This window comes from Vipera ursinii, assembly GCF_947247035.1.
Source record: "Vipera ursinii genome assembly, chromosome: 13".
NCBI lineage: Eukaryota > Metazoa > Chordata > Lepidosauria > Squamata > Viperidae > Vipera > Vipera ursinii.
This window is the reverse complement of record NC_139526.1, coordinates 18995937-19020323: the sequence shown is the minus strand read 5'-3', so window position 1 is coordinate 19020323 and position 24387 is coordinate 18995937. Positions and strand designations below refer to the sequence as shown.

The 24387-nt window shown below is 48.5% G+C and overlaps 1 protein-coding gene across 6 annotated transcripts; it reads right to left on the bottom strand.

The window, feature by feature from the left end:
* Positions 1–1818: 1818 nt before the first annotated feature.
* On the bottom strand, positions 1819–21965 carry EPN2 (epsin 2). 6 transcript variants are annotated; one of them, XM_083373041.1, is made up of 9 exons: positions 21860–21965; positions 11268–12048; positions 8828–8940; positions 7832–7924; positions 7368–7527; positions 4759–4935; positions 3731–3823; positions 3176–3373; positions 1819–2436 (listed from the first exon to the last, which is right to left on the bottom strand). In XM_083373041.1, exons 2-9 carry the CDS (start codon positions 11860–11862, stop codon positions 2108–2110), a joined length of 1758 nt encoding a protein of 585 aa, XP_083229167.1. In that variant the 5' UTR covers positions 11863–12048; positions 21860–21965; the 3' UTR covers positions 1819–2107. The 6 variants fall into 6 exon arrangements, 5 of the variants coding, with proteins under 5 accessions (XP_083229167.1, XP_083229170.1, XP_083229169.1 ...); XM_083373044.1 differs by having other exon boundaries at positions 7368–7524; XM_083373043.1 differs by lacking the exon at positions 21860–21965 and adding an exon at positions 20970–21093.
* Between the last annotated feature and the right edge of the window lie 2422 nt (positions 21966–24387).

Genomic DNA, 24387 nt, shown 5'->3' with positions numbered 1-24387 from the left:
GACTGCAAAGACTATGCTGGCCTCACAGTGTGAGGCCAGAAGCTGAAAGAGGACCTGGGGGTGTTCATGGCTACCCTGAGTGAAATGACCTGTTGCGAGGATTCAAACAGAACAACTTTGCAGCAAGGTAAAGGAAAGGAGTTGCAGTTGCTTGTCTACTGCCCAATGTCTGTCTGTCTGTCACACGTTGGTGTCAGGTGTCTTCCTTCAAAGTCACCAGCAAAAGGCCCCTCTCGCCACTTTCAAGCCACACAGCTTTTGAGTAAGTTTTCCCTGACACACACACAGTCAGCTCACCCCAAAAGAGGCTTCCTGGCACGGATGTTTCTTCTAAATTATTGTCCTGCTGCACAAAGTGAGGGTTCAGCATCAAGACACCGCGTCTCGCTGTTGTGAACACCTGTGTGTAAGCATGCAGACATGTTCATGCGTGCTTTCTTGCAGTTGCCGTTTGAAAAGAAAGTAAAGAATTTTCAAGCAGTTATTACACCTGAGTATGGCTTAGTGGGGGGAAAAAGGAGCCCAAAGCATCAAAAGTTTTACTTTTCAGAGAAGGTCGTAAACAGAGCCACGTAACACCACGGAGCGCGTTCTTTAGTTAGAAGAGTTTAGTTAATTAAAAGTAACATTCATACAGCAATGTTTTGTTTTTAAGTTTCTGAAAGTATTACAAGAGAGAAGTCATTTATTTTCCATGATCTTCAACCTCTCAAAGGCTTCCAGGAGTTGTTGTTGGTTTTTTTTACACAAAGTGGAGAGATGTATTCATAAAACTGGAAAACTGAAAGGCAACTGTAGTGTTTTCCTCTTTAAATGTCACCTTAAGCCATATTCCTCTCAAAATTTATGTTACAGGAGCTTTTCCACTTTTTTTCAATACAAATGTCTTTGTTCAAAAGCAGAAGGTTTGTCGATATTCCCTTTAAAATTCTCTTTATGAAAACCAAGAGCTAAAATATTTATATATAAATAAGAAACATTAAATCAAAAAAAGAAAAGAATTGGAAAAGAAAGACAGTATCTTAATTTTTCCACTAAACCTGATAAGTCTATCAAAACTATTGACTGTTAAATAAGAACATTATAAAAATTAGCAAGAGTGAAAACAGAACGCTGACCTGGAGAACTCAAATCCAAAACGGGCCCTATCCTTAAAAGTGCAAAAGTAGACAAGGATTACTGCATAATAACGAAAGGTCACCCCAAATCAGTTCCCGAGTCGCCCTATTCCCTCGGTATCCCCCACCAGATGCTTTTTTAAACCTTGCATTGCAAGTCAAATTAAAAGAGCACGGGTAATTAATCTCCAAATGAAGTCACCATCGGGAAGCACAGCGCCAAAACCGGCCCCGGACACAAGTGCAGCATGCCAGCCATTCAGACGGAGGTCGCGGACAGTCCGTTTAAGTGTAGGAATTCAACACTGCGTACGAAACAGCACACTTGCGGGGTTTCACAAAAACTTGCAGGACTTCACAGAGCTTGCTTCGGGTCTCCTCCTTTGGACGAGCTGGCCCAACCACCCCCAACCCCCGATTCTCAGAAGGGGGGGGAAAGGGGAGTTTAGCTGGGCAACATTTTAGTGTGCGAGGATATACAGAAAAAAAAGGGCTGGGCTGGCCAGGTACCTCTTTTGCCAAGACCGATATAAGGACTATGGGTGAACCAACAGTCTAGAAGAGAATATGGTTTATGTGCAAACATGTTCACTAGCACTCTTGAGTCTCAAATGTGTTTTTACAAGCATGGGATCTGGCTGGCTCGGGCTGCGGCACTTCTGAGTGCGGCGTATGGTCTACAAAACGACACAGGGAGCTGTTTAAGCTGGCAAAGTCTTCCTATTACGTTGAAATGATTAACAGAAAAGGAGGGAGCAGAAACTGACTTTGGTGACCCACGCCAAAGCGTTTCTGCCAGGCTGCCAAGAACCCCAACGAAAAGTACCCTCTGCAGCATGTGGGCAGCTCTCGGGGAATGGCCGAGGGCACCCGGGGCTCCCACCCAAAGCTACAGCAGCGCGCCAGCCTAGCCACCCCTGTCTCCGGCGCTCGCAGTTCAGTCTGAGCCAGCCTCCTTTCCCAGGGAGGCTTCACGCTCCAGGCCTCCTCTAGAGCAGGAAAGGGTTAGTCGCGTTGGCCGGCTGAGAGACCGAGGGGGGAATCCCCGGGTGGTGGACAGGCTGAGCCACGGACCCCATCGTGCCCACGCTCACTCCCGGGCCCATCCTGGTTAGAGAGGTCACGGGGCCCACGGCTGGCAAGGGGGCCAGAGAAGGAAGGGGCCCCGGTTCCAGCCCCGGCGCAGCGTTGAAGGACAGGCTACCCCCGAGGATGGGGCTGGCTCGCATCTGATTGAGAGTGAGGGGCTGCGGCTGATTCACTTGGAAGGGGTTGACTGCGGCTGGAGAAGGATTAGCCGACGATGACGACGACGATCCTGGGAGCAGAGAAAAGGGAAGAGTCAGTCCAGGCTGACAGCAAACAGTTACACAAGCACAAGGTTGCAACAATGATGCCCTTTTCCAGGACACCTTCAGTGCAAGGCAAAGAGGCAGGGGCCCTGCCGGTGCGTCACGCAACGCCCACTGCCCAGGAATGAGAGCAGTGGGGTCTGCAGAAAAGGCAGCCAGAGCGACAGATCACAACCCAAAGTCGTGCCTGAGCAATTCTGCCAAGCAGCGCAGAATTCAGATTCTGCTACTGGGGGCTCACCAGTAGCCCAGCTGAGATGGAAATGAAACCTGGAACCGGGGTCCTCTCTCTGAGAGCTCGAGAGTCACCCCAAAGACAGCCACCTCCAGGCAATTCTCTCCAAAGCTCCACTCAGAGCAGTGTTGAGAAACGTCAGCAACTTCTTAAAGCAGGACTGGCTGGGGAATTCTGGGAGCCGAAGCCACTCATCTTAACGACGTTTAGAAGGACCGCCTTAAACCACGCGCCAACTGCCTCTCCAAGAACTCACCTTGCGTTTCTGGATCCTGTTCCCTGCCAGGCCCTTTCCCTAAAACACAGCTGGGGTCAGCAGCTGCCCTCACTCAAAGCACACAATGCAGCCCGTCAGCCTTAAAGTGAGCAGACTCATTACAGGAGCCCCGGGGGTGGGGTGGGGGCTTTTCCACCGTCTGCAACTCCACTCTCCAAGAAACCCCAAGTGCCAACTCGGGGCGAAGACGTACCCGGAGCCAAGAAGGGATTGAGGGATGGCGCTGGCTGGGGGGGCTTAGATACCAGGGAGTCCAGATTCACCAAAGCAGCATTGGAGCCCAAGAAAGACTCGGGGGTCTTCCGAGCGCCGCTCTGTTTACTGGAGGAGGAGGAGGAGTCTGAGAGGTCGGGGCTGGTGGTCCCACTGTTCTGAGCTGACACAGCAGAACCTGAATCCGGGGAAGAGAAAAAACGGCTCCTGAAAAAGATCGATCTCAAAAGGGCGCCATCCCTATTATGCCCGTTTTCCTTAAACATTAGACGACTGCTTTACTCTTCCCCCTTTTCTTGTTGCTTCTTCCAAGGGATGTGAAATCCCAGCCTGCCTCAGACACCGACCACGCTGATCCTTGATAGACGATTTCGTTTACCTAGGCCTCAATGTCCACAGGAGTCACGTTCTCCCTTGTGATATTTTTTCCCCCTTTAATTTGGGGAAGGCTATCGAGATCATTCAGCAGCGGTTTCCTATCAGGTGTTCAAGCCCCTTTTCAGCCCCCAAACTCTGGTGTCCGTTTCAAAGATACCTTGCTTGTTAGAAGTTCGAAGGGTGTCAAATTCAGAAAAGTCGTCTTTAATTGTCCCATTCAAATTGCTGAAGAGGTCGAAAGATTTACTACCTGCAGTGGAAAACAAGAGTGTCCTCGTTTTAGTTGCACCCCAGCCAGGACTCTTCTCCATAATCCTAGGAAAAAAATATGGTCTCCTCTAACGCCTCGCAGTCAGGGTGCTCTCTCTCTCTCTCTCTCACACACACACACATTTGTGGAGGACAAGATAATCAGTTTCACCCAGCTGCAAAATCCACCCCAGAATCTTGGCTACCCTGATTGGAGAGGCTGGGGTCTGGGCCTTCCCATGTTTGGCTGAGTCACGAGCTCTCGACCCCTGCAGGATGGCCTGACCCAGGGGTCTCCAACCACGGCGACTGTAAGACTTGTGGACTTCGACTCCCAGAATTCCTCAGCCAGCATAGGATAGCTGGCTGAGGAATCCTGGGAGTCAAAGTCCACAAGTCTTAAAGTTGACACGGTTGGAGACCGAGCTCTAACCGAGCTTCCGCAGGACACCTCTGCTGTGTGCCTTCAGCCCACCCAAGGGTTCAGGAGTAAATTCCCAGCATATCAGCCTCTCAGGCGGCAGACAGATTAAACTGGATTTCTTTCACGAAACAGACCAAGCTACCAGAGACCTTACGAATAGAGGAACGGATAGAATTACTGACACAGGAACGTCTGTGTCCTAGGAAAACTCCCCAAAATGAGAAAGTCTTTTGTCCAGGGAATGTCAACGGGAATAAAACAAAAGCTTTAAGGAGTATCCACAACTTTTCCTTTGCTCAGGAGAGATAACCGTCATCTTTCGCTTTTTAAAAAAGCATTCCCACCACTTGAGCCGGGCTTTGATATTTCTAAACACGGCAGCCGGATGGTGATAATTCTACCTCGTGTCCAGCCACTAACCACCTACAGGCCAGAGAAGACGCTTCAGACCTAGCCCCCGATAAGACAGGCTCCTCCAGGAGACGCAGAAAGAGGGCGGGAGTCCTGCTTACCAGAGGCAGAAATTGGCTTGTTTACTGGTGCTGGTCCCCAGGGCTCCAGGGCTGTCCTTGTTGCCACGGAGGAGGGCTGGGAAGGAGCCCAAGGATCGGCATTCTTCGGGAGAGGCTGGGCAGCTGAGGATGTTGCAGGGGCTCCCCACGGATCAACAGAGGCGGCTGGTTTGGCACCTGCAGGCAAAGGAGGTACGAGCTTTACAGCCAGGTTAGATCTAAATCCGACATCCAACCGGGTACCAACGAGAGGGGAACTTCAGTTCTGAGGGATTTATTTATGTAATCCTCATCCTAACTCAGAAATTCACCAACAGAACCAGATGCGAAGAGCATACACACAACACTTGGAATCCTAAGCCAAAATCTGTGGAGCATTTTTCACAGAGAAATCCTAAATCCAGCTCTGCGATTTCAAACGGGGCAAAGGAATCTTGTTGCTTCTGCTGAAGTTGAACGAGGAGACGTGAAGAACCCTCTTGATCTTCTCCAACACTGAAGACCCGGATCGACTTGCTGCCCGTCCACGTATCCCATATTGCTTCATCGTAAACGGGATTCTAACAGGATTTTTTAATTATTATTTTTAAAAGTTAAAGGCTGTTTCTTGATCTGCATCAACATGATTATGCCACAAAATTAAAACAGCAAGTTGCTATTCCTCCCATTTTCTTAGCGCACTGATTTAAACAAGGGGAGCCCAAATTTTCCACTGGTCGGTTGTGTTTTGGCGTATCTGTTTAAAGGAATCCTGCTGGAAACACACACACAAAACTGTAAAAACACTGATCCACATTTACAAACCGGTGCAGGTTCCCAGTCATTATGTCCAGAAGACAGGAAACACCGCACAGCTTTCCAGAGAAAGCAGCTAATCTCTTCCCGTGGCCTCCATTTCCGGCAAATTTATCGACAATTCCATGCAAGAAATGCTAATCGCCCGGGGCTGCCGTAAATGGAAGCCTCCCAAACAAGTTGCTCTTTCATGAATCGGAGGACAAAAGCGGGCAGGCGCAGAAACGGCAGGGCTGGAGGACAAGACTCTCTTCTGAGGAGGCTCTTATTGAATTTCACTGAAAACCCCGTCCAGCTAAGCGAAACTCAAAGGCCTCTGTTCTGCTTTGAGTCAGCCTTTTCAGCGGCATTCAGATACATAAATCTGGTTTCTTCAGCACCATCCTAGGGAGCCAAGGAGCTGGCGAGCTCAAACAAGGGGCCGTTATCAATGAATCAAATCAGTCAATGCTGAAAGCCCCCTAGGTGGTTGCAGCTGCAGCTTGGGGAGCCTCTTTCCTTGAACCTTAATACAGGGGGTTGATGGCACCTTCCTAGGTTTAAGAATAAAATGTTCCCCAAACTCCTTACATTCCCCAAACCCAGGCCCTCCCAGATGTTTCCTTTATCTCCAGCAGCAAAAGAGAAAAGGGTCTGAGGACAGAGCAGTTCAAAGCAAATGCTGAGCAAGAGCTGGTGTTAAGCTTGTTATACTGGAGACACACCAATATTGCAACAAAAACCAAGAACAATCCTAACAGGGAATGAAACAGACCGGATGATTTCTGTGTGCCTTTGCACAGGCCACCATTTCTGCATCCTAAGATAAGGAATAGTAAAGCCCACCTTACAGGTACAGCGGAGGAAGAAGCAAAGGAAAGGAATTGAGCAAGAAGTGGTTAATAGTCAAAGCAAAGCTGGACAACATCCAGTTTTGGTGTTAACAGAAAAAAAAAACTCCCAATCTGGGCATCTGAAAGGGGAATTCGAGACCTGAACATTTGCTGGAATAAATCCCCTGGTCTTGCAAGCTTCTCTGGCATGTATTCTCCAAGTATCCCAAAGGTGTTTTTTTTTCACAACACAACTGGACTTTGTTTTTCCTTGAAGACATTTCACTTCTCATCCAAGAAGCTTCTTCAGTTCAGATGAAGTGTCTTCAAGGAAAAACAAAAGTCTAGTTGCCTTTTGAAAAAGCACCTTTGGGGACAACCGTGACCTGGAAGTCTGAGAATCTCCACAGATATCCTCCAAGTATCTCATCGCTGAAACAGCCTCGGGAAAAGCATTAAGGAAAAAAGGCGCGTCAAAGGTTTAAGTGGGGAGTCTGGGGGGAAAAAGGGAGGCAGAACCCGATTCCAAGAAAATTGGGATCCACTTAATCTTTTCTTCGAAAGCCTCCTCGCAGGATACTAACCATCTCCGGAAAATAACCAACTCCCACCGCCTAGTTCCCCCAGACGCAACCCAGTTACAAAGGCAGCCCCAGACAAAGACCCATAAGCGACGGCCTGGCTTAGTCACCTCAACTGCTGCTTGTTGGCCTAGGAGACACGCAGACCTTCTGCAAAATGAACTAAAAAAATAAAAAACGAGGGCTAACGGCCAATAGGACTGTATACTGGCTGAGGAATTCTGGGAGCTGGAGTCCACAAGTCTTAAAGTTGCCAGGTTTGGAGAGGATCAGTTGGGTAGGGTGGAGGAGGAGGAGGAGGAGGAGGAAAAAAGGTGCCAAACTACCAGGGAAGCCAGACTTTCAGGATTTGCATGGGCCGTCCCACCCCGAGGGCTCTGTGGGAGTGGGCAGCAAAAGACCCCTTTCCCCCCGCTCTTACCGAACGATTGCCATGGATCGGAGGTGGAAGTGCCGACTGGAGGGCCCCCCCAAGGGTCAGCGTGGTTGGCTGCAGCTGGGGGCTTCCAAGGCTCGCCTTTTGGGGCAGGGGTGGCGGAAGAGGGCAGCGCATCCATGAGGTCCAGCAAAGCTGCGTGCTGCTGATAAAGGTTATTTTTAGCTGCGTATAAACATTTTACAGGATCCACAAATCATCTTTTTCAAAAAGAAACAGAGGAGCACAAGGAACAGAAAAAGAGCACCATTTCACTCTTTCCCATGCCCTCAGCTGATCACCTGGGCTTTTTATCCCAGTACAGAGAGAAGATTTTTTATGATAAAACACCGTGTCTTCCACGAAGGCATAAATACTCGTATCAAATAGAGTTGCAATGCCGGCTCCGTTTCTAATGTGTCCCACCTTCCCAGTGAGGTCTGAGAATTCTTTCAAAGGAAACCGCCTACCTCCTTCTTTTTGGGAATTTTGACGGTATCTCTGCGACTTTCTTCCAAGGCCATCTGCAACCTCAAGTCGTCTCCGCGGCGCAGGCGCTCTTCCTGCAGAGAGGAGGAGGAGTGGGAGGTTTAAAAGAGGCTCGCCCCACGGCTCAAGGAAAGGCACGAGTTGTGCTCAGGGACTCGTCTGTGCCCCTCTCTCGGCAGGACAGCCGAGTGCTTGGACGACACTTTTCCCATCTGCCTTTCTGAATTTCCTAGTCTAGACTTCCAGCCAGGCTGCAAAACAGGGAACAGCTTCGTCACCCAGTCGTCTAGTAGAGGGGTCTCCAAACCTGGCCACTGTGAGACTCGCATAGCGTAACTGGCTTCACAAGTCTTAAAGCGGCCAAGTTTGGAGACCCCTGATCTAATACCAAAGACGCTAAAATGCCCATTTTCACTCCTCCTGCTTCACTGCGACTGCTAAGCCATGGGTGCCTCAAAGATTCAGAGTTTTCCATACTCGTCAGTTTAAGCTTTTAGAAGCCGAACTGGAAAACTGGCACCGTTAAAGCTTAATCCCAAACCTGCAAAATTTTTGCTTTAGGCTTTGACTGATAGCTCCAGAGTGTCCAAAGAGCGATTCACATCCATTCGCAAAAAGGCTGCAGCTTTCCTTGGATCCTACTTAACTCGTAACAACTGTCATACACTTCCACAGATCGTCAGCTCCTTGTTTGTCCAGGACAGCCGAGCTGGGAGCCAGACTTTCACCAGCGATTTTCAGTTAATAGGGAAACTGGGGGTGGTGACGACACGGCCCCTGCAGGGTTGCAGAACGTTCCCCCTGCTATTCCAGCCTACCGAACCCAGAAGGGGAGGGGGCTGAGAGCTGTAGTCCAGCTGCACCCGAAGAGCTGCTCTTCCCAGCCCTTTTCCTCACTTCACCTTCCTAGCGTGGACGGCAGGTCGACCCAACGTGCATCGGGTGATGCTGCTGCCGCTGCTCTGCCCGAAACCCACCTGTTCCGCCACTTCTCTGCTCATGGCCAAGGCCAGCTGCAGCTGGAGTTCCTCTTCCCCGCTGGTCTGAGGCCGGGCCTGCTCCAGTTCGGAAGACACTCGTGGTGATGTAGCTGCAGGGGAAAAGAGGCAGGAGCTCGGCTGCTGAAAGCCCCTCTTCTCCACCTCGGCCACCCTCCGCAGCGCGTCAGCTACACTTCCACAACTAAGGCCAAGCGGGTGATGTTCCTTATCCACTGTCGAACTGCAGAGTCCCCAGGCAGAGCAAACCAATAATTAGCAACAGCCCTTAGACTTATATACCGCTTCACAATGCCTCGCAGCCCTCTCTGAGCGGTTTACGATCTGGGTCCTCGTTTTACCGACCTCAGGAGGGCGCAAGGCTGAGCCAACCCTGAGCCAGTCAGACCCCAACTGCCAAACTACTGGCAATTACTTTAATTGAAACGGAGAACCCGGAATTGTAAACTGCCAAAGAGGAGCCAGCTGAAGGCTGATAAAGCCGAAATCTGGCTGAGGAAAAGCAAACCTGAGACTTACAGCCAGAGATACTTGGGGGTGGGAGGGGAGGGGAAGAGGGGGGTCCCAAGGGGGTTGTCCTTGCTTGTCCTCTAACTTGTATTCTCCCCAAAAACCACAGATGCACCGACTGAGCTTTCCCACTTACACGCTGCACGTAAAGACCCGGTCTGGAAGCCAGGTGGGGTGCCAAGGGCGCCTGATGAGGCAGCAATCCCAAGGCCAGACTCTTTAAGGTCGAGGCCGACTATCTGGAATGCAAACTCCGAATTGGCACCACTTTAAACGCAGAACTGCTGTCCCTCTAAGGCAGCAGGCGGTCGGGGGAAAGAAGGCCCAGGATGCAGGCTTGAAGCCCCATCATACGGTGCTAGCAAGCGGTGCACAGGGGCACGCTAACGGCACTGCGGTTCTCATGGCTGGGGATGGCTTGCTACGCTGACATGCACCCCGCCCTATGCCGTTATTCCACAGAAAAGTGCCCACTTAGTGTACAGAAACTCCCAAGGTCCAATCCCAGACATCTTCTGTAAGTAAAGAATGGCAAACTAGACAATCGTACCCAAGCTCTCTACATAGAGAGAGATATTGCCCAAAAGCTGCGATTTCCCTGGCATTTGGCTCCCTCTCCTAAGAAGTACAGTAACGGGAAGCTTCCCAGGCCTGTTTCGGTCCATGAAGCATTCATCTGGGTGCAACGTCAAACAAAGCGAAACGCAATCCTTGCCTGCATCCAGAGCAGGAATCCTTGATAATGATGATCCCATGCACACGGAGGAGAGGCAGAGAGCAAAGCCCTCAGAATTCAGCATTGAGTAAATCTGGTTGGGGCAGCTGACCGCCCTGTTTCCACCTTCGGCTAACTGTAAGTTGTTCTTACGGCACTGCTTCAAATTTCTCAGAGAGATTGAAAATCATAGCAGCATTTCAGATTCAGATGGCCACAAAGCTTATGTTATTTTTTATAAAACTGTGCCTGTAAATTGAACTGACCTATTTCCACCTTCCACTCCGCATTTAAATCCCTCAGAGAAATGAATCATGTCATTAGGAGGCCGGTAATGGCAGCTCATCGGCACCCCAGCCGACCCTGCAATTTCTTAAAATTTCCAAAGCATCCTGGCGTTGCCGTGAAAGCCTCGCCTCCCAACGATCCAGCCTAAACGGTTTCCTTGTGACCCGTGAAGAGATCCTTTGTTATCCTGCTACAAAGCGCCTGATCATTGACTCAGACGTTTGCGCAAGATGGCACTGAGTAGATCCAATTTCGACATCCTGAGACCTGCTTTGTTGCCACTTCCACAAACCTTCGGATTTCCAAACTATGAGGAAGTCAAAAACTGAGGCCTGCTCTTTCACAAAATTCGTACAGAAACAACTCAACTCTGAGCAGCCATTCAGAAACTCTTCCCTGAGGATATTTCCGCTGTCTGAGCCTTGTAGGGAACGCCAGGGCTTCCCATTACGTGTGTCTGATAAGTGTTCCCCAAAGTAGGGAGGAAATGGCAACCACACTTTTCACAGATTCACAGAAATTATTTTAGAAAATTATTATTATTACTAGTCCAAGAGTCTAGTAGCACCTCTACACTAATCAACTCTCTATTATCACAGAACCTTTTCCCCGTAACAGTTCAACGAGGCATTTCTCCATCTTTAAAAATGCAACAAAATTTTCTACGAGAGAATAAAAGTCAAAATTATAACCAAGCGGGATGGAACCCCTGCAGGAAAGAGCTACTTCCAGTTCAACTTCAGGGCTGTTACCCTGTTCCGGAGAAGATCTTTAAAGTGAAAGCACCAGCCAAACAAGGGCCACACACCAGGTAGCTGGTTCAAAGACCCGCATTTCTTTTTTTTAACCCACCCGCAAATCAGAAGAGAGCGTGGAAGGACACCAAAGCCCACAATGTGCACTTACACCCATGGTAGGAGGCTGGAGAGCCGCCAGATTTGCCGTACTCTTGCTCAGAGTAGCTGGTGGACAGATTAGGCTGGCTGGACCCTCTGCCAAAGGCGATCTGGTTGCTGCCCACTCCGATGGCCACTTGAGCCATGCGTTCTTTGGTCTTTAAGGCCTGGGCCCTCTCCGCCTTGAGCCGCTCATCTTCCTTCAGCAGGGAGACCAACTGCTTGGACTTCTCGCGCACGTTGATGCCCTGGTCCTTCCCATCCCGGTCAATGTACTGAAAATCTTTCAAAGTCTGGATGGCAAAGATGTTCTCTTTGCACTGCTGGGCCACCCGCTCTGACCCAGTTTTGATCAGGTAATCCAGCAGGGTTAAAGCCTTGTAAACGTGCCTCCAGTTCTTGCCGTGGTCGTTCAACCGCTTCCAGATCATGCTCATGATTTCAGAGAAGGCTACCACGTTGTAAGTCAGGTCCGCAATTTCGGTCATTAAGGAGCTGGAGGGACCCCAGGGATCGTTGGAAGTTGCTTCCCGGACTTTAATTTCGGCCTCTGAATAATGGTTCACAATGTTTTTCATCTGCCGCCTAATCGACGAAGTTGTCATTTTTATCTCCTGCTCCTTCGAGGCAGATTCCTCCCGAAAGTCCTCAGGGATTGGCTGCCGGGGCGCTTTCCCCTCTGCAAGTCCCTCGGACAGGAAGACAGAGCAAGGACAGCCGACTTGGAGCAATTTCCGATAAAGTCATTTCCTCCCCTCCTGGAAGGTGCAAAAGAAACTGGGAAGCTTGACCTAAAAAGGAGGGAAAATCCCATTAGTAACCATGGCAATGGCTTTCTAGCATTTGAAAAATAGTCAAATCCAACTTCAGCATCCCATCTGTCAGTGGGGTGGCACGACAGGAGGAACCGGGGACCGGAGCTCTCCTCAGCGGCACCTGGGAGACTAAATCACCGCAGACACCACAGCTAAGACGGATGGTGGAAAAGAGTCCAAAGCCCATTTACAGCAATATCTTCGCCGCTGCACAGCCACAGGCACACAGGAGTGTTTCAAGAGGCCTTCCTCAGGCATCCAGACGCAGATAAAACATCGTGAACAGCTCGGATTGCCAGATAAAGGACCAGGAGGAGGACTGAGCTGTGGCTACAGACAAGATGGCACCACCGGCTGGAAGCAACTTCTGCTGAAATCATTTCCCCTCCTCCCTGCGTATCACACTTTGGCACAGACCCCGCAGGAAGGGTGTCTCAGCCCGAGAACCCTGACACCCCAGGGCACCAGCTGCTTCCTATCCTCCTCTGGTCCTCTTCTATCAAGACTGCAAAACGTCTGTCAAGTCACTATCTGACAGGCAGGAAGGTAAAATAGATCATCTGGTAAATATTGACAAATTACTTTCATTAAAAGCAAAGCATTACATTAGTAGGGAATTAACCTTCTTTAAAGAGGCCCTGTGGATTATTAGTTTACTGATGAATCGCCCACAAAATGTGCAAACTCAGCAGAAACGGGGTCTCTACAGGGACATGAAGTTGCAACTGCAGCACCAATGAAAATTAAACTTTATGCAGCAGCTGCTTGGGCAAAATACCAGAATGCAAGTTGACGTTGTGTGTGTGTGTGTGTGTGAGAGAGAGAGAGAGGGGGGGGGAGGGAGAGAGCACTTCTCTGGCAGTTGCAGCAAACTGTCAGTTTATTGTCAAAGAGCACTCATTTCTCTTGGGATCTTGTGATTTATTCCTGCAACTGAAGCCGTATCTGCAATTAGGCCTCCTGATAAGTCTGATGCAGCCACTGTGTCAGACCTCAAAAACACTTGCCTTTTCTGGCCTTCTCAACAACATAGTGTGTGACTCAGACGGAAGGCAGGACTATGAACAGTGGAGAAGGGGGGGGGGGGAAACGCATATGCAGACTGGAAGCTAAATTCTTCCCAAAACCACATTAGGCAAACGGTCGCTTTGCCTTGGGGAGCTTCCAGACTGTTTTTAGTTCTGTCCTTGGCCAAAAACCTTGGCAAAGCATTTTAGAAGCTGAGAAGCAGCTTTAGATGACCACAATCGTCGTGATCCATCATGGCCAGAGCCCCCTTTTCTAACACAATCTAGACTCGGTCGTTAAAGGAACAACTAATACTTTTAGTTGGCATTCTTTACAGAAGTACGCGATCTACCACTGACTTCAGAAATTCTCACTCTGACTTGGGATTTCCAAATCCCAGGTGGGTCTTTTCACGCATAACTTTCCAAACTGGCGATACAGCTAGGGCTCCCCAGTTTTGGAGGCAAGGCCTTTCTTTTAATTAAGTAGGGTGCCATACTCCTAGATGTATATACAGAGACGCCGTGTACAGAGAAGTAATAAATGTTTATAATTATAGGCAACAACTAGATTACTACAGTACATTCTATGGTGCAATAATATCAGCGTACAAAACTCCAAAATGAAGAGCAGAAAACATGAATAATTAGCACCAGGCATAGCGTTTTATCGTAACTTCAGTTAAGTTAACTTCAGGGTTAACTAAGTTACCCCAGGGGTGTCCACAACTTTAAGACCTGCGGACTTCAACTTCAATGGCTGGCTAGGGAATTCTGGGAGTTGAAGTCCACAAGTTTTAAAACAGCCAAGGTTGGACACCCCCAAGTTACTTACTGCCTGCTTAGAGCAAAAGGAGATTCGTATCTTAATACTCTGTGGAGTATTAAGGAAAGTGCATCACACCTTCCAATTTTGTTGAAACTGCAGGAATGTTCTGAGTTTGCAGGATAATGAAAGCCACTTAACGACCCACAGATTTTTTTAAAAGTTGACTGAAAGCAAGAAGAAGCACCACCTGCATTCTTCTACTGAAAACGTAAAACATGCCAGGCATGTTTCCTGTTCCAGGTCTAATACCACTTTAGGAAGAAAAAAGAAAGAAAGCCCCATCTGCTCACTTGGAATTAAAGCCCACCAGATTTCAAAGAGAAGCCCGGGGACCCCCCTGCAGCTCTGGAATCCAACTATTTCCGGTGGTACAAAAGGAGCGAGAGAGACCCCCAATGTCCCAGGGAGAGACAGGAAGGAAGCCTCAACTCTCCTAACCCCTGCTCTTCCACTCCAAATGGCCTCTTTTCCCTGACATTTCAGGTGGATGAACAAAGAACTGGGCTTTCATTACACCCCTTGCTCAAATCTTTCACGGGAGACTGGGTTAGAAGTAACAAATCATCAGACACCAATACAAGAAAGAAGCTGTGCATTTAAAAGGGTGTGTGTGTGTGTGTGTGTGTGTGTCCAAAAGATTTGTTTCCAGAGCTAAACAGGAAAATGAATTCTATATTTCATTCTATCACAGTTAACAGATGGTTAACAGATGCAATAAAACTGGGCATTAGGCATAAAAGTCCATATGCAGAACACGCATCAGACCTTTTCTGCCATGGTAAAAAAAGGAAAAACGTATCAACAGAACAGCAAGGAGTCCTGGAAGAGGTCGCAGGAATTTTCTCGCATTCCAACTGTCTAAACATAGAGTTCTGCAGAAAAAAAAGAACCAAGCTGAGATTTAGCAAGTAAAATGTATTTCAGAAAGAAATCAAGTGTCATTTTTCTAAAGCACACAAACTAGTTGACAGCTGTCCTTGAACATACCCTACGTTTCCATCTCAGAACTTCTAGAATGAAAGCTTGAGCAGAGAACTGCTGAATCTGATCCTAAGGCTGAGACTGACTCTGCTGCAACTTCACTGTCAGTTTACCAAAGGGAAAGAGACACTCTCAGGAGAATTTTTCTCTAGGAAAGAAAGCTATGGGAAAGCATGTAATATTGGCCAGGTTTAGGTGGTCTGATGAACCATCTGCTGCACCACCATGCCCCAAGGAACTCAGGAGTCTCCATGCCCCGTCATCGGACTTGCCTTCTTTCAACAAGACGATTTCGTCATGTGCCTTTCGGCTCTGCGTAACTCAAGGCATGTTACACAATTGGGTGCTTTTGAAATAAAAGCCAGAAGAGATCCTGTTGAACCATCATCAGAAATCACTGAGAAGGGGGGAGGAGGAGGAGGAGGAAAACAGGAAATCTGATTCATGAGGAGCAACTAGTTAACCAAGTATTTTTGAGATCAAAACACACAAACACAAACACATCGGTATTCAAGGAATGGAGAAAGCAGAGAGCTGTACATATATGCGAAGAAGCCCTCAAACAATTCCAACCCTCAAATTATGCTAATATCACCGCATGGCCCAATGCGGGCTTACTCTTAACAGTACAACAAAGAGTAAAGTGGATAAACACAAACATACTGTCTGGAGATTAGTGGAGTTGCAATTCAACATATCCAGATAGTGCGAGGTTGGGGAAAGCTGGACTGCAGACACAGAGATAGAGAGAATAAAATCAGATTTCCATGCCCAGAATTTTCTTGGGGCACAGAGTAGGACCATGGCAGATCTTAAGCACTGCTATGGAAGCAGAGAAGGAAACCCATTTGATACTTCTCTTGATCTTACAAGGTGTAGGACCATTCAGCAATTCAGGCAGTGCATTCCCATCAGGTTTGAGACCAAGTGTATGATAGATGGAATGTGCCACAGTTGAAGATTTCCCAAATGCCAAATTGCAATTTACTCATTTTGAAATAAGGCTTGCAAAATTCACAAGAGATTTTACTTCCATTGGTTTATTTCCAGTGAAAAACGCAGCCCTGCCCTGGATTAAGAGGCAAGAACCCAAGCAAGCAAATGTCCCGATTCAAATACTGTTCAGGTTTGGACAGGGGGGGGGAAGAGCTGGGCTCAATCCTGCCAAGACCGAGGGGCTGGGGCTCTCTGGAAAGGACAAGTGCTCAACCCAGGGGGGGGGCTCCTGGACTCACAGCTCCTATGTGAAGAACAAGCAGTGCAGCAGTTGGTGGAGTCTGTGCAATAAGTACCGTTTGGTACTGGGACACTTACAGAATGGCTGACCATCCTGTTGAACACATTTACAAGGTGGAGGTGTTGGCACATTCAGTTTGATTCAAGCTGGGCTGAGCAGAAATTTGGGGGTGGGGTTTGCAGGCTTCACATCGAGGCTCTAAATTAGGGATGTCCAACCTTGGCAACTCCCAGAATTCCCCAGCCAGCCACTCCCCAGGAGTTCAAGTTCACAAATCTTAAAGTTGCCAAGAGTGGACACCCTGGCCCTAAATGTCATTGTGAACCATCTGGACAATGCAAACACAACATCTGTGTTACCAAACCTCCAGACAATCTCTTGCTCAACGTCCTTGCATTGGGACATAGTAAACTTTCCGCCTTATTGAAATAAAACAGGGAGTGTTTGCAAATAGTTCCAAAGTATCCTTACTGAAGTGCTAACTCCATTTTTGTCAAAGGTATCCTAGCTAATAGCCTAAAAAAGGGCAACTTTGTTAAGAGTTCATCTGTAACATTAATGATTCACAGAGTGTTCAAGTATTCACAACACAAATGTTGCCACAAGAAAAAACCAACAAAGAAAACTCTAAACATACATCTGGAATATAGGATGTTTGACCTTTTTTTAAAAAAATTATCCCCTGAAATGCAGAGTTCTTGTAGCATAAAATATACTCCGTCTAATTAACCAGTTAATTGTCACACTCTACCTGCTTGCAACCGGACCAAGGAGGCACAGGGAATAAGAATCAAGACGTTGTATATGAAGCCAAACAGCGAAGGTTTTGTTTGCTAGTTCTTTGCTTCATTTATGGAAGAACAGTTCATTCTTTACTCGCAGTTTCAGAGAGCTGACTATACCTCATAAATCACAATAACCCAGAGAAGCTATCATTTACTCTTTCAATCTCGAAGATTAACTCGAGAGGATCAAGAGGATACCAGTCTCATGGACCCAGTGAACATTATTAAACAACTTTTAAAACACAAGTATAACTTTAAAGACGAAAGAAATTATAACAGGAAGATCCAGACAACACTGTATGCAATTTAACTCCACTTAAATCCATTAAGTAAACTGGGAACTACAATGTTTTTTGAACTTTTAAAGGAGTTGAAAAGTGTCTGTCTAAACACGAAGAACATCTTTAGAAGCGAACAATTTCCATTTCTCCTTTTCTTCATCATAAGGAATGCAACAACTAACCATTAAAGTTGCTTCAAACGTCATAAAAGCACGCAGAGAAGCTACAGAAACTATAGGCCCACTGAGCATGGAAATCTTTTATGGCTACTAAAAACTAATTTTGAAAACAAATACTTTCCATTAGCTATTTATTTCAGTGAGGTTGGCTTCAGACAAGTGAGTTAAAACCTGAAATTCTGGAGAAGTGAGGAACTGGTCTAGAATTCTGTAGCTTTCCATTGACACTCCTTCCACCTTCCCAAGTCCTCAAGCATGCAGGGATTAACAGGAGGGGGGGGCAATGCCCCAGGCCCCTGTGAAGGGGGATAGCTGAAATTTTCTGGCCTCACAAATGGCCTGCTTCCTGCAAGCAGCTCAGACTCTTCACTGGGGGATGCTTAGGAAAAGGAGCACGCTCCATTTTTACTGTAAACAAGGCCCATCATCCATGGTCACTTGGAGACCAACAGGACGGAAAGATTACTTACACCGCAGGGCTTCTTTGACACCCTGAAAAGGCTGTGCTTCCCTCTCACACGCTCACTATCCCAGCTCGGAAGAGAATTGGTCAAGCTTGCAAGCAAATGTTCCTGCACCTTAGTCCTAAGGTGTCCTAAGCAATGGGCTAGCTAGGGCATGGGCTTCAATCCCTTCTCAAATTGAGCTATGCTCTATGAAGCAGGTTCAGCAAACCAAGTTTAGCTAGCCCTTTTTATGACCTTGGTGGTGGGCGTATGGCTGAGCAAGGCCTTCAGTTCAGGGTAGCTAAGAACTGCAAGCTGGTGTTTAGGGAAATCTGTGACCATCTGATCAGCTTCCAAAGAACCCAGGAAAAGAGTTTCAAGATGCAGCAGAAATTCCGCATCTTCTGCAAACACAATAGTCGGTTTCTACGTATATTGACCACTGAGTTCACCTTCTATAAAAACACCCTCTTACTATGCTCAACCACAGAGAAACCAAAAATAACTCTGGCAAATAAGGAAGGGTTTGCTTGATGGATTCACGCCACAGCCGTGGGGTAGCCCTGCGCAACCTATTTAAGTCACTGACCGGCAGCCTTTCCATGCCTTCCAGGGAAGCTCGCAAACCACCAGACTCAAAGTGAATTGTAACAGCTTCCCCATAATTAAATTATTGTATTTGTATCACATTTATGCTGCAATGAATTAAAAATTAAAATAAAAAAAATTAATAAGTTAAACAATAAATAACAGCAAGTTAAAAAACAAAATTGACAGCAAGAACACAGACTTTTTATAGCCCTATAAAGTGCCAGTTTCTCGGCCCTGTGACTAAGATCCAGACTTGATGATCTGCAGATGTGATACAGTACAATATCTGCAGTTCGCAGGAAATGTGGTCTTTAGCCATATTGGCTAGGAATTAACACCAATATATATCATGCACATATACCAATAAATATATATCACATTGCTACTTTACTCTAGAAAGCTGCAGACAAACCAAAATACTCATTATCGACAAGTCAAAACTTGAAAATTCATGTCGTGTAGTTAGACTGGTTTATTTGATCCCTGGCAAATAGCACTATACTTTCACATGAAAATTACTTGGAAGACATCTGCTAAGATCAGAATGAAGAAAAGGAATCTAAAGACACATCAGTAAATAAAATGATTAAAGAAGGCTTCCCGTTTTAATTCAAAGGCTACAGTCTGCTACACACTTATGTGGCAGTTACCGCCATTAAACTCAGTAGGGCTTAATTCTGAGTAGAAATAGTCCCTGTTAATGATATTACAAAAAAAAATGTATTCCAATTACGTGGCAATGTAATTGCCTTTCTACAAACAATGTTAAACTATTCATACAGCTAACCCATATTGAGGAAATGTCACAATGATCTTTTGTAATGTATTTTCAACTAGAAACTGTTACACCTGCCAATGAATTTCCATTGCAACAACCCAGAAGTTAGGCTTGTGTATTGCAGAGTCAATCCCTAAACATTATTAGCCTTTCGTATCCGCATCCGTATTTTGACACTCTCGGTGGGACTGTTCAGGAGAGCCACATATATTTAATCTCATGCTTAGCTGGCCATGCCTCAAATATTTCAGTGAAATTTACTCCCAGATAGATCTCCACAGATTCAACTGACAATTGAACATTTCTAAGTGATGTAGAGCCAGTTCATACATATTAAGATTCCTAACTTACTTGTCTGCACAAAAAGGCTGCAGACTCCTTTTCAATGAAGTTATAATAAATCTGTGTTAGATTCAATCACTTTTGTTTAAAGGGGGGGAGGTGGAGAGAACCAAGGAAACCCCAATCATAACCCCACGGCACAGACTTCACAAGCTCTGTACCAGCATGCAGGTCCAATTTACAACCAGCGTTCTTCAACACAACACCTCCAGAAACAAGAGGCCAACAACTCACAAAATTCCAGCACTATCAGTGGAAATTCTCAGCTAATCTCCAAAGACTGAGCAGGGCCAGAAGAACCCGATTAATACTTGGATGGGAGACCACAAGAAATATCAGACTAGACCAGAAAGTAAAAATAAAAAATAAAAATTCCCCGAACAGCAGAACCTACATATCCAAGACGTCAGGGGTGTCTCCATGAAATCATTTGGAGTTGATTTACTTTATCTTTACTTGGTTCCAACTCTCTTAAAAGGCACCAAGTCAAGGAAGGTTACTGTACCCAATGCATCGATAACCAAAACTGTTCTGGATATTACCTCATAATTGCAATCAGTCACCATTTTTTAATATGGGCATTTAATGTAAATGCATTTTCTCAATTGTGCTACAACAGGGAAGAAACCAAGTATCATCACAGTATTTCATTACTGCAGGTCCCTATGCGTTAAAATGTTAAACTCATATGATATTCAAATATCTCCCAAACTACACAGACTTTAATAAAATATTTTAAAATTCAATAATTTGATGGAAAACCTGGAATGTCTGCAAGGGTAGAACAAATGCTTCAGCAATGATCTGCCGATGAACAGAATGCAAGAGAAAACGACAGAAAAATAGATGGAAAATCAGTGAACAGACCTCTCCTTTCTGACTGTTTTGATTCCAATTGACAAGGTAGAAGGAGGAGAAAGCCTTTTTCCTGGAATTGACTGTTCTGGGGTTGCTGGAACAAGCTTTGAAGCCGCAAAAGAAAGACCACCAACTACAGACTTCACTGCCGTGAATTTAAAAAACCCTACCGCTCTCATTCTAATGAAAATAACAAAAATGACAGAGAATGCAGGGTGTCAGAATCTACCCTGCGTTACACATCCCTTCAGAAAGACTCCTTCACAAAGACAAGCCCCCCCAATACAAAATACAGTCCCAGTACGCACACATTCCGACTGCATGAATTTCCAGCTCCCGATTGCACAAATTCACTGTTCAACCAACTGAAAGACATTTCAAATTTGATTGAAAAGAACCTCAGGATTTGGAGGAAAGAGAAGGCAGAGATTCCCGAGAATCTCTGTTGTGTTACCCACACCGCACCTCAGACCATTCTCCATCCTGTGTGTGTTTCCTTCCCATTTCGGATGAAGACAAACATTTTCTAGACATGCAAAGCAGCTTCCGTAGCTCGACCCACCCACTTGCTTTACACCGATACCTTTTGGATCTTCAGCAGCTCAGCCCGACCTCTTCCCTTTTACACACACAGAGACAGACGCCGATTCTTTCCCTTCTGGGTCCATTTTAGGAAATCACCCAACTTCGGTCTCTTTTCCCCGTTTAGGCTCTATCATCATTTCCAAGCGCAAGACACACCCACCAGAAAACCATCACAATAAGGAGGAATCCGGGAGCCGCTTTCGGCCCAATTGAATCCTGGCTAAAGGGCAGAAGCTGCGGGGAGAGCCTGGCTTTTAACCCGAGGCACAGAAGCTGCACGAGACGCCTCGGCTGCCAGCACAAAAGAAATAAAAACGAACGAAGATTCAACGTCCTCCTCCCGAGCCGGACTCCGAGACGCGGGGAGGACTTCGGGAAGGGCAAGGAGACCCCGAAAGGGCTGCAGAAAAGCGGGGCTCAAGCCCTCCTCTGGGCCCACCCGAGCACACCCATTCCAAAGGGGGGGGGTCTTTTTTGGTGGGAAGCATCTTTTACCCAAAGGGGGGGTGAATTGGGGCGGGGAAGGGGGGTGGCAGGGTCTGGCCAAGGCAGGGTGGACCCCCCCCTTGAAAGCGCCCCCCCTTCCTCCCCCTCCCCCCGGAGGATCCCGGATGGAGACGCCCCCCCAGAGAAGCGAGCCCTCCCCCTCCCCACCCAGGCTGAAGGGAGAGCCCCCTGCCAATGGGGGGGGGGCGGCGGAGGAGGACCCCTCCCCTCCAGAAGAGCCCCTGGGGCCGGGCCGGGTCCTGCGGGGGAGGCAGGAGGGAAGCCGGGCAGCCCGGCCAGAGCCCCCTCCCCGAAAGAGCCTGCGGGGGTCTCCGCAGACGGCGCCGCCCCTCCCGCCGGCAGGGAGCCCGGCCCCGCTGCCCCCTCCGCGCCGTCTCCCACCTGCTGCTGGCCGGCCCGGCTCGGCTCGGGGCTCCGCCGGCCGCCGCCGCCTCTGACGCCCGCCGCCCACACGCGCCGCCCAACATGGCGGCCCCGCCGGGGGAGGGGGAGGGGGAGGGGGAGGGAGGGGCGCGCTCCCGCCCGGCCGGCGTGCCCGCGCGAGGGCGTATCCGCAGCCGGAGAAAGCCCCGCGCAGGCGCCCTGGCTGCCCGGGAGACCCGGAGTCTGCGCGTGCGCCTTCGCCGCTGCCCGGGCAGGCGGCTCTCCCTCTGCGCGTCGCTGCTTAAAGGATCCGCGCAGGCTGGCCGAGGGACGCCTACGAGAGCGGTAAAGGGCGCTGCCAGGGGTGGCTTTATGGCCGGGGGTCTTCGTACGTGGCCCTTTTGTGACTTGTGGACTTCAACTCCCAGAATTCCTCAGCCAGCTGTTCGCGTTCGTTTGCCACGCTCTCCAAGCCAGCCCTATGCGCACATCCAGGCAGGCACAGCGATGGAGGCGGCGGCACCGGGAACCGGCCTCTTCTCTTGGATCCGTTTCTTACCACAAGCAGCCCGGCGTTTTCTCCCTGCGTCCCCTGATGAGGTTGAAGCCTAGGAGGTGTCTGGCTTGTGTGCGCTTCAGTCTCCGAATCTGTTAGAAGATCTGGCTGGAAAACACACACACACATCCTCCAGCTGTCAGAGTCATAAAAGAAATCAATAGGGGGACAAAGGGTTGTGTCAGATCAGTCCTCCCTATAGAAAACGGAGCATAGCAGAACAGATAGCCAGGTCGGATTCCAAATTAACGAAAGGAGAAGCTCATCTGAAAACTGAAGTCTTAATTTTCCACCTGCTGTTTCCCTAACCCCCAGGAAGACACACACACACACACACACACACCCCTTTTAGAGCGGCGCAATAAGACCAAACACCTGACATTTGAAAATGGAGAAGCAAAATTGTGTGTTGCTGAGGGTTTCCTGTGCATGTGGCGAGATGAGGAGGGGGAAACCTTCAGAGGGCCTTCTGTGCTCCAGAAAGACGGTGCTGTCACCTGGGCCTTGGGCGGCTTGCTGAGAACACAAACACACACACACACAGAGAGAGAGAGCTTGGATTGGTTGGGTATTTCCATGCCAAGCAAGACAGGCAAGCAATAATTTGTTCTAATTGGCACCCTGCTGCATTCTTCTGCTACTTGAGGAAGGTGGCCAGCTGCTGCCTCTTCCTCCGAACACCTGGAGGGACCAGTGGTTAATGGAGGAGGAGGAGGAAGGCGCTCTCTCCTGCAGTAGATGACTACTTTCGGTAGCTCAAGAGGCAAAGACTTCATCTCTCTTTGAAGAGAAGACAAATCCCACCAACCTTGGTTTCTTTTTATATTTCACACACTGTTGGCTGCTTTCACCCAACTGGGCCGGTGCCAGGGCGTTGGGGGCCTCAAGGCCTGCTGTGTTGGCCCAGATGCGGCCAAACCTTTCTCCCATCTTTTTAAAATGCTAATCCCAGCCAGGAAGGCTAAGCCAGTTGCCCACCTTCCTCCTCTTTAGTTCTCCGAGGATCGCTTCTGATCCAGGGGCTCCCTGTTCAAGGGTCCCCGCTGAGTCACTTCCCTCACGGGTCGCCCTTGGGCTCGGAGCAGTACCTCTTAGCCTCAGCTATTTTTAAGATGCAACCTCCAGAATTCCCCAGCCAGGTGTGGATTAGAATTCCCAGAATCCCCAGGCCAGCCTGCTGACAGAGGAATCCTGGGAGTTGAAGTCCACACATCTTAAAGCTGCTGAGGTTGCAGGGAAGTTGCTGATCCTTGGAGTCTGGCTCTTCTGGAGAATGGAGACCTTCCCGAATCCCACTGGGTTGAGACTGAAAAACGGGAAGCTTCCTTGGTTTGTACGGTTGCCTTCCTTCCAGAAAAGGGGCTCCCCACTTCTCCATGCCCTCCCCCAACCAGACAGTTATCCAGAGGGGATCAAGAAGGAGGTTTTCATCAGATGAATAGGCAACCCCTCCCTCCCCCCCTCTGCCCCACCTCTCGGGCTCCCCCTTCCTGAGTGTTTCCCCCTCCCTGAGCATTTTAATGAAGGGCTGGCACAGCAGCTAATCACCCCGTCTGCCTCTGCTTCCTGGGCTGCGCATATTTTCAAGCGGGGGTGTTGGGTCCCACATGGATCTCCTGGAAGTCTGCCAGTGTTTATGCAGGAAGAGCCGGTTCGGAGGCGAGCCGGATGCTGAGATGCACTCACCAGTCAAAGCATCACGTTTGAATGTTCCCACCTGCAGGCCGTGGCCGTGTGCGGCACCCCAGAACTTCCCAGGAACCCCTGGAAGGAATCTGGGGGGGCTGTGGCTGCCTTGTCCTCCTCCCCCTCTTCCTTTCCCCTCCACGTTCCCCCCACGCTTGGCCAAACGGGCTGTTTCCACTAGATCAGGAAAAGCAAAGGAAGCGGTAAGAAACAAAACATAGCCTGGCTGCGCATGATGTGTCTGACAGCAGCCAGGATCCTTTTGGCAGCCCTGCCAGACATCGGTGGGAACTGAAGAAAAGCA

Coding starts and splice junctions, on each gene's coding strand:
- EPN2 (XM_083373041.1), bottom strand. CDS start 11,862: ATGACAACTTCGTCGATTAGGCGGCAGATGAAAAACATTGTGAACCAT. Junction 3,824..4,758: donor CAAGCCAATTTCTGCCTCTG/GTAAGCAGGACT, acceptor TTTCCACTGCAG/GTAGTAAATCTTTCGACCTC. Junction 3,374..3,730: donor TCGAACTTCTAACAAGCAAG/GTATCTTTGAAA, acceptor CCCCGGATTCAG/GTTCTGCTGTGTCAGCTCAG.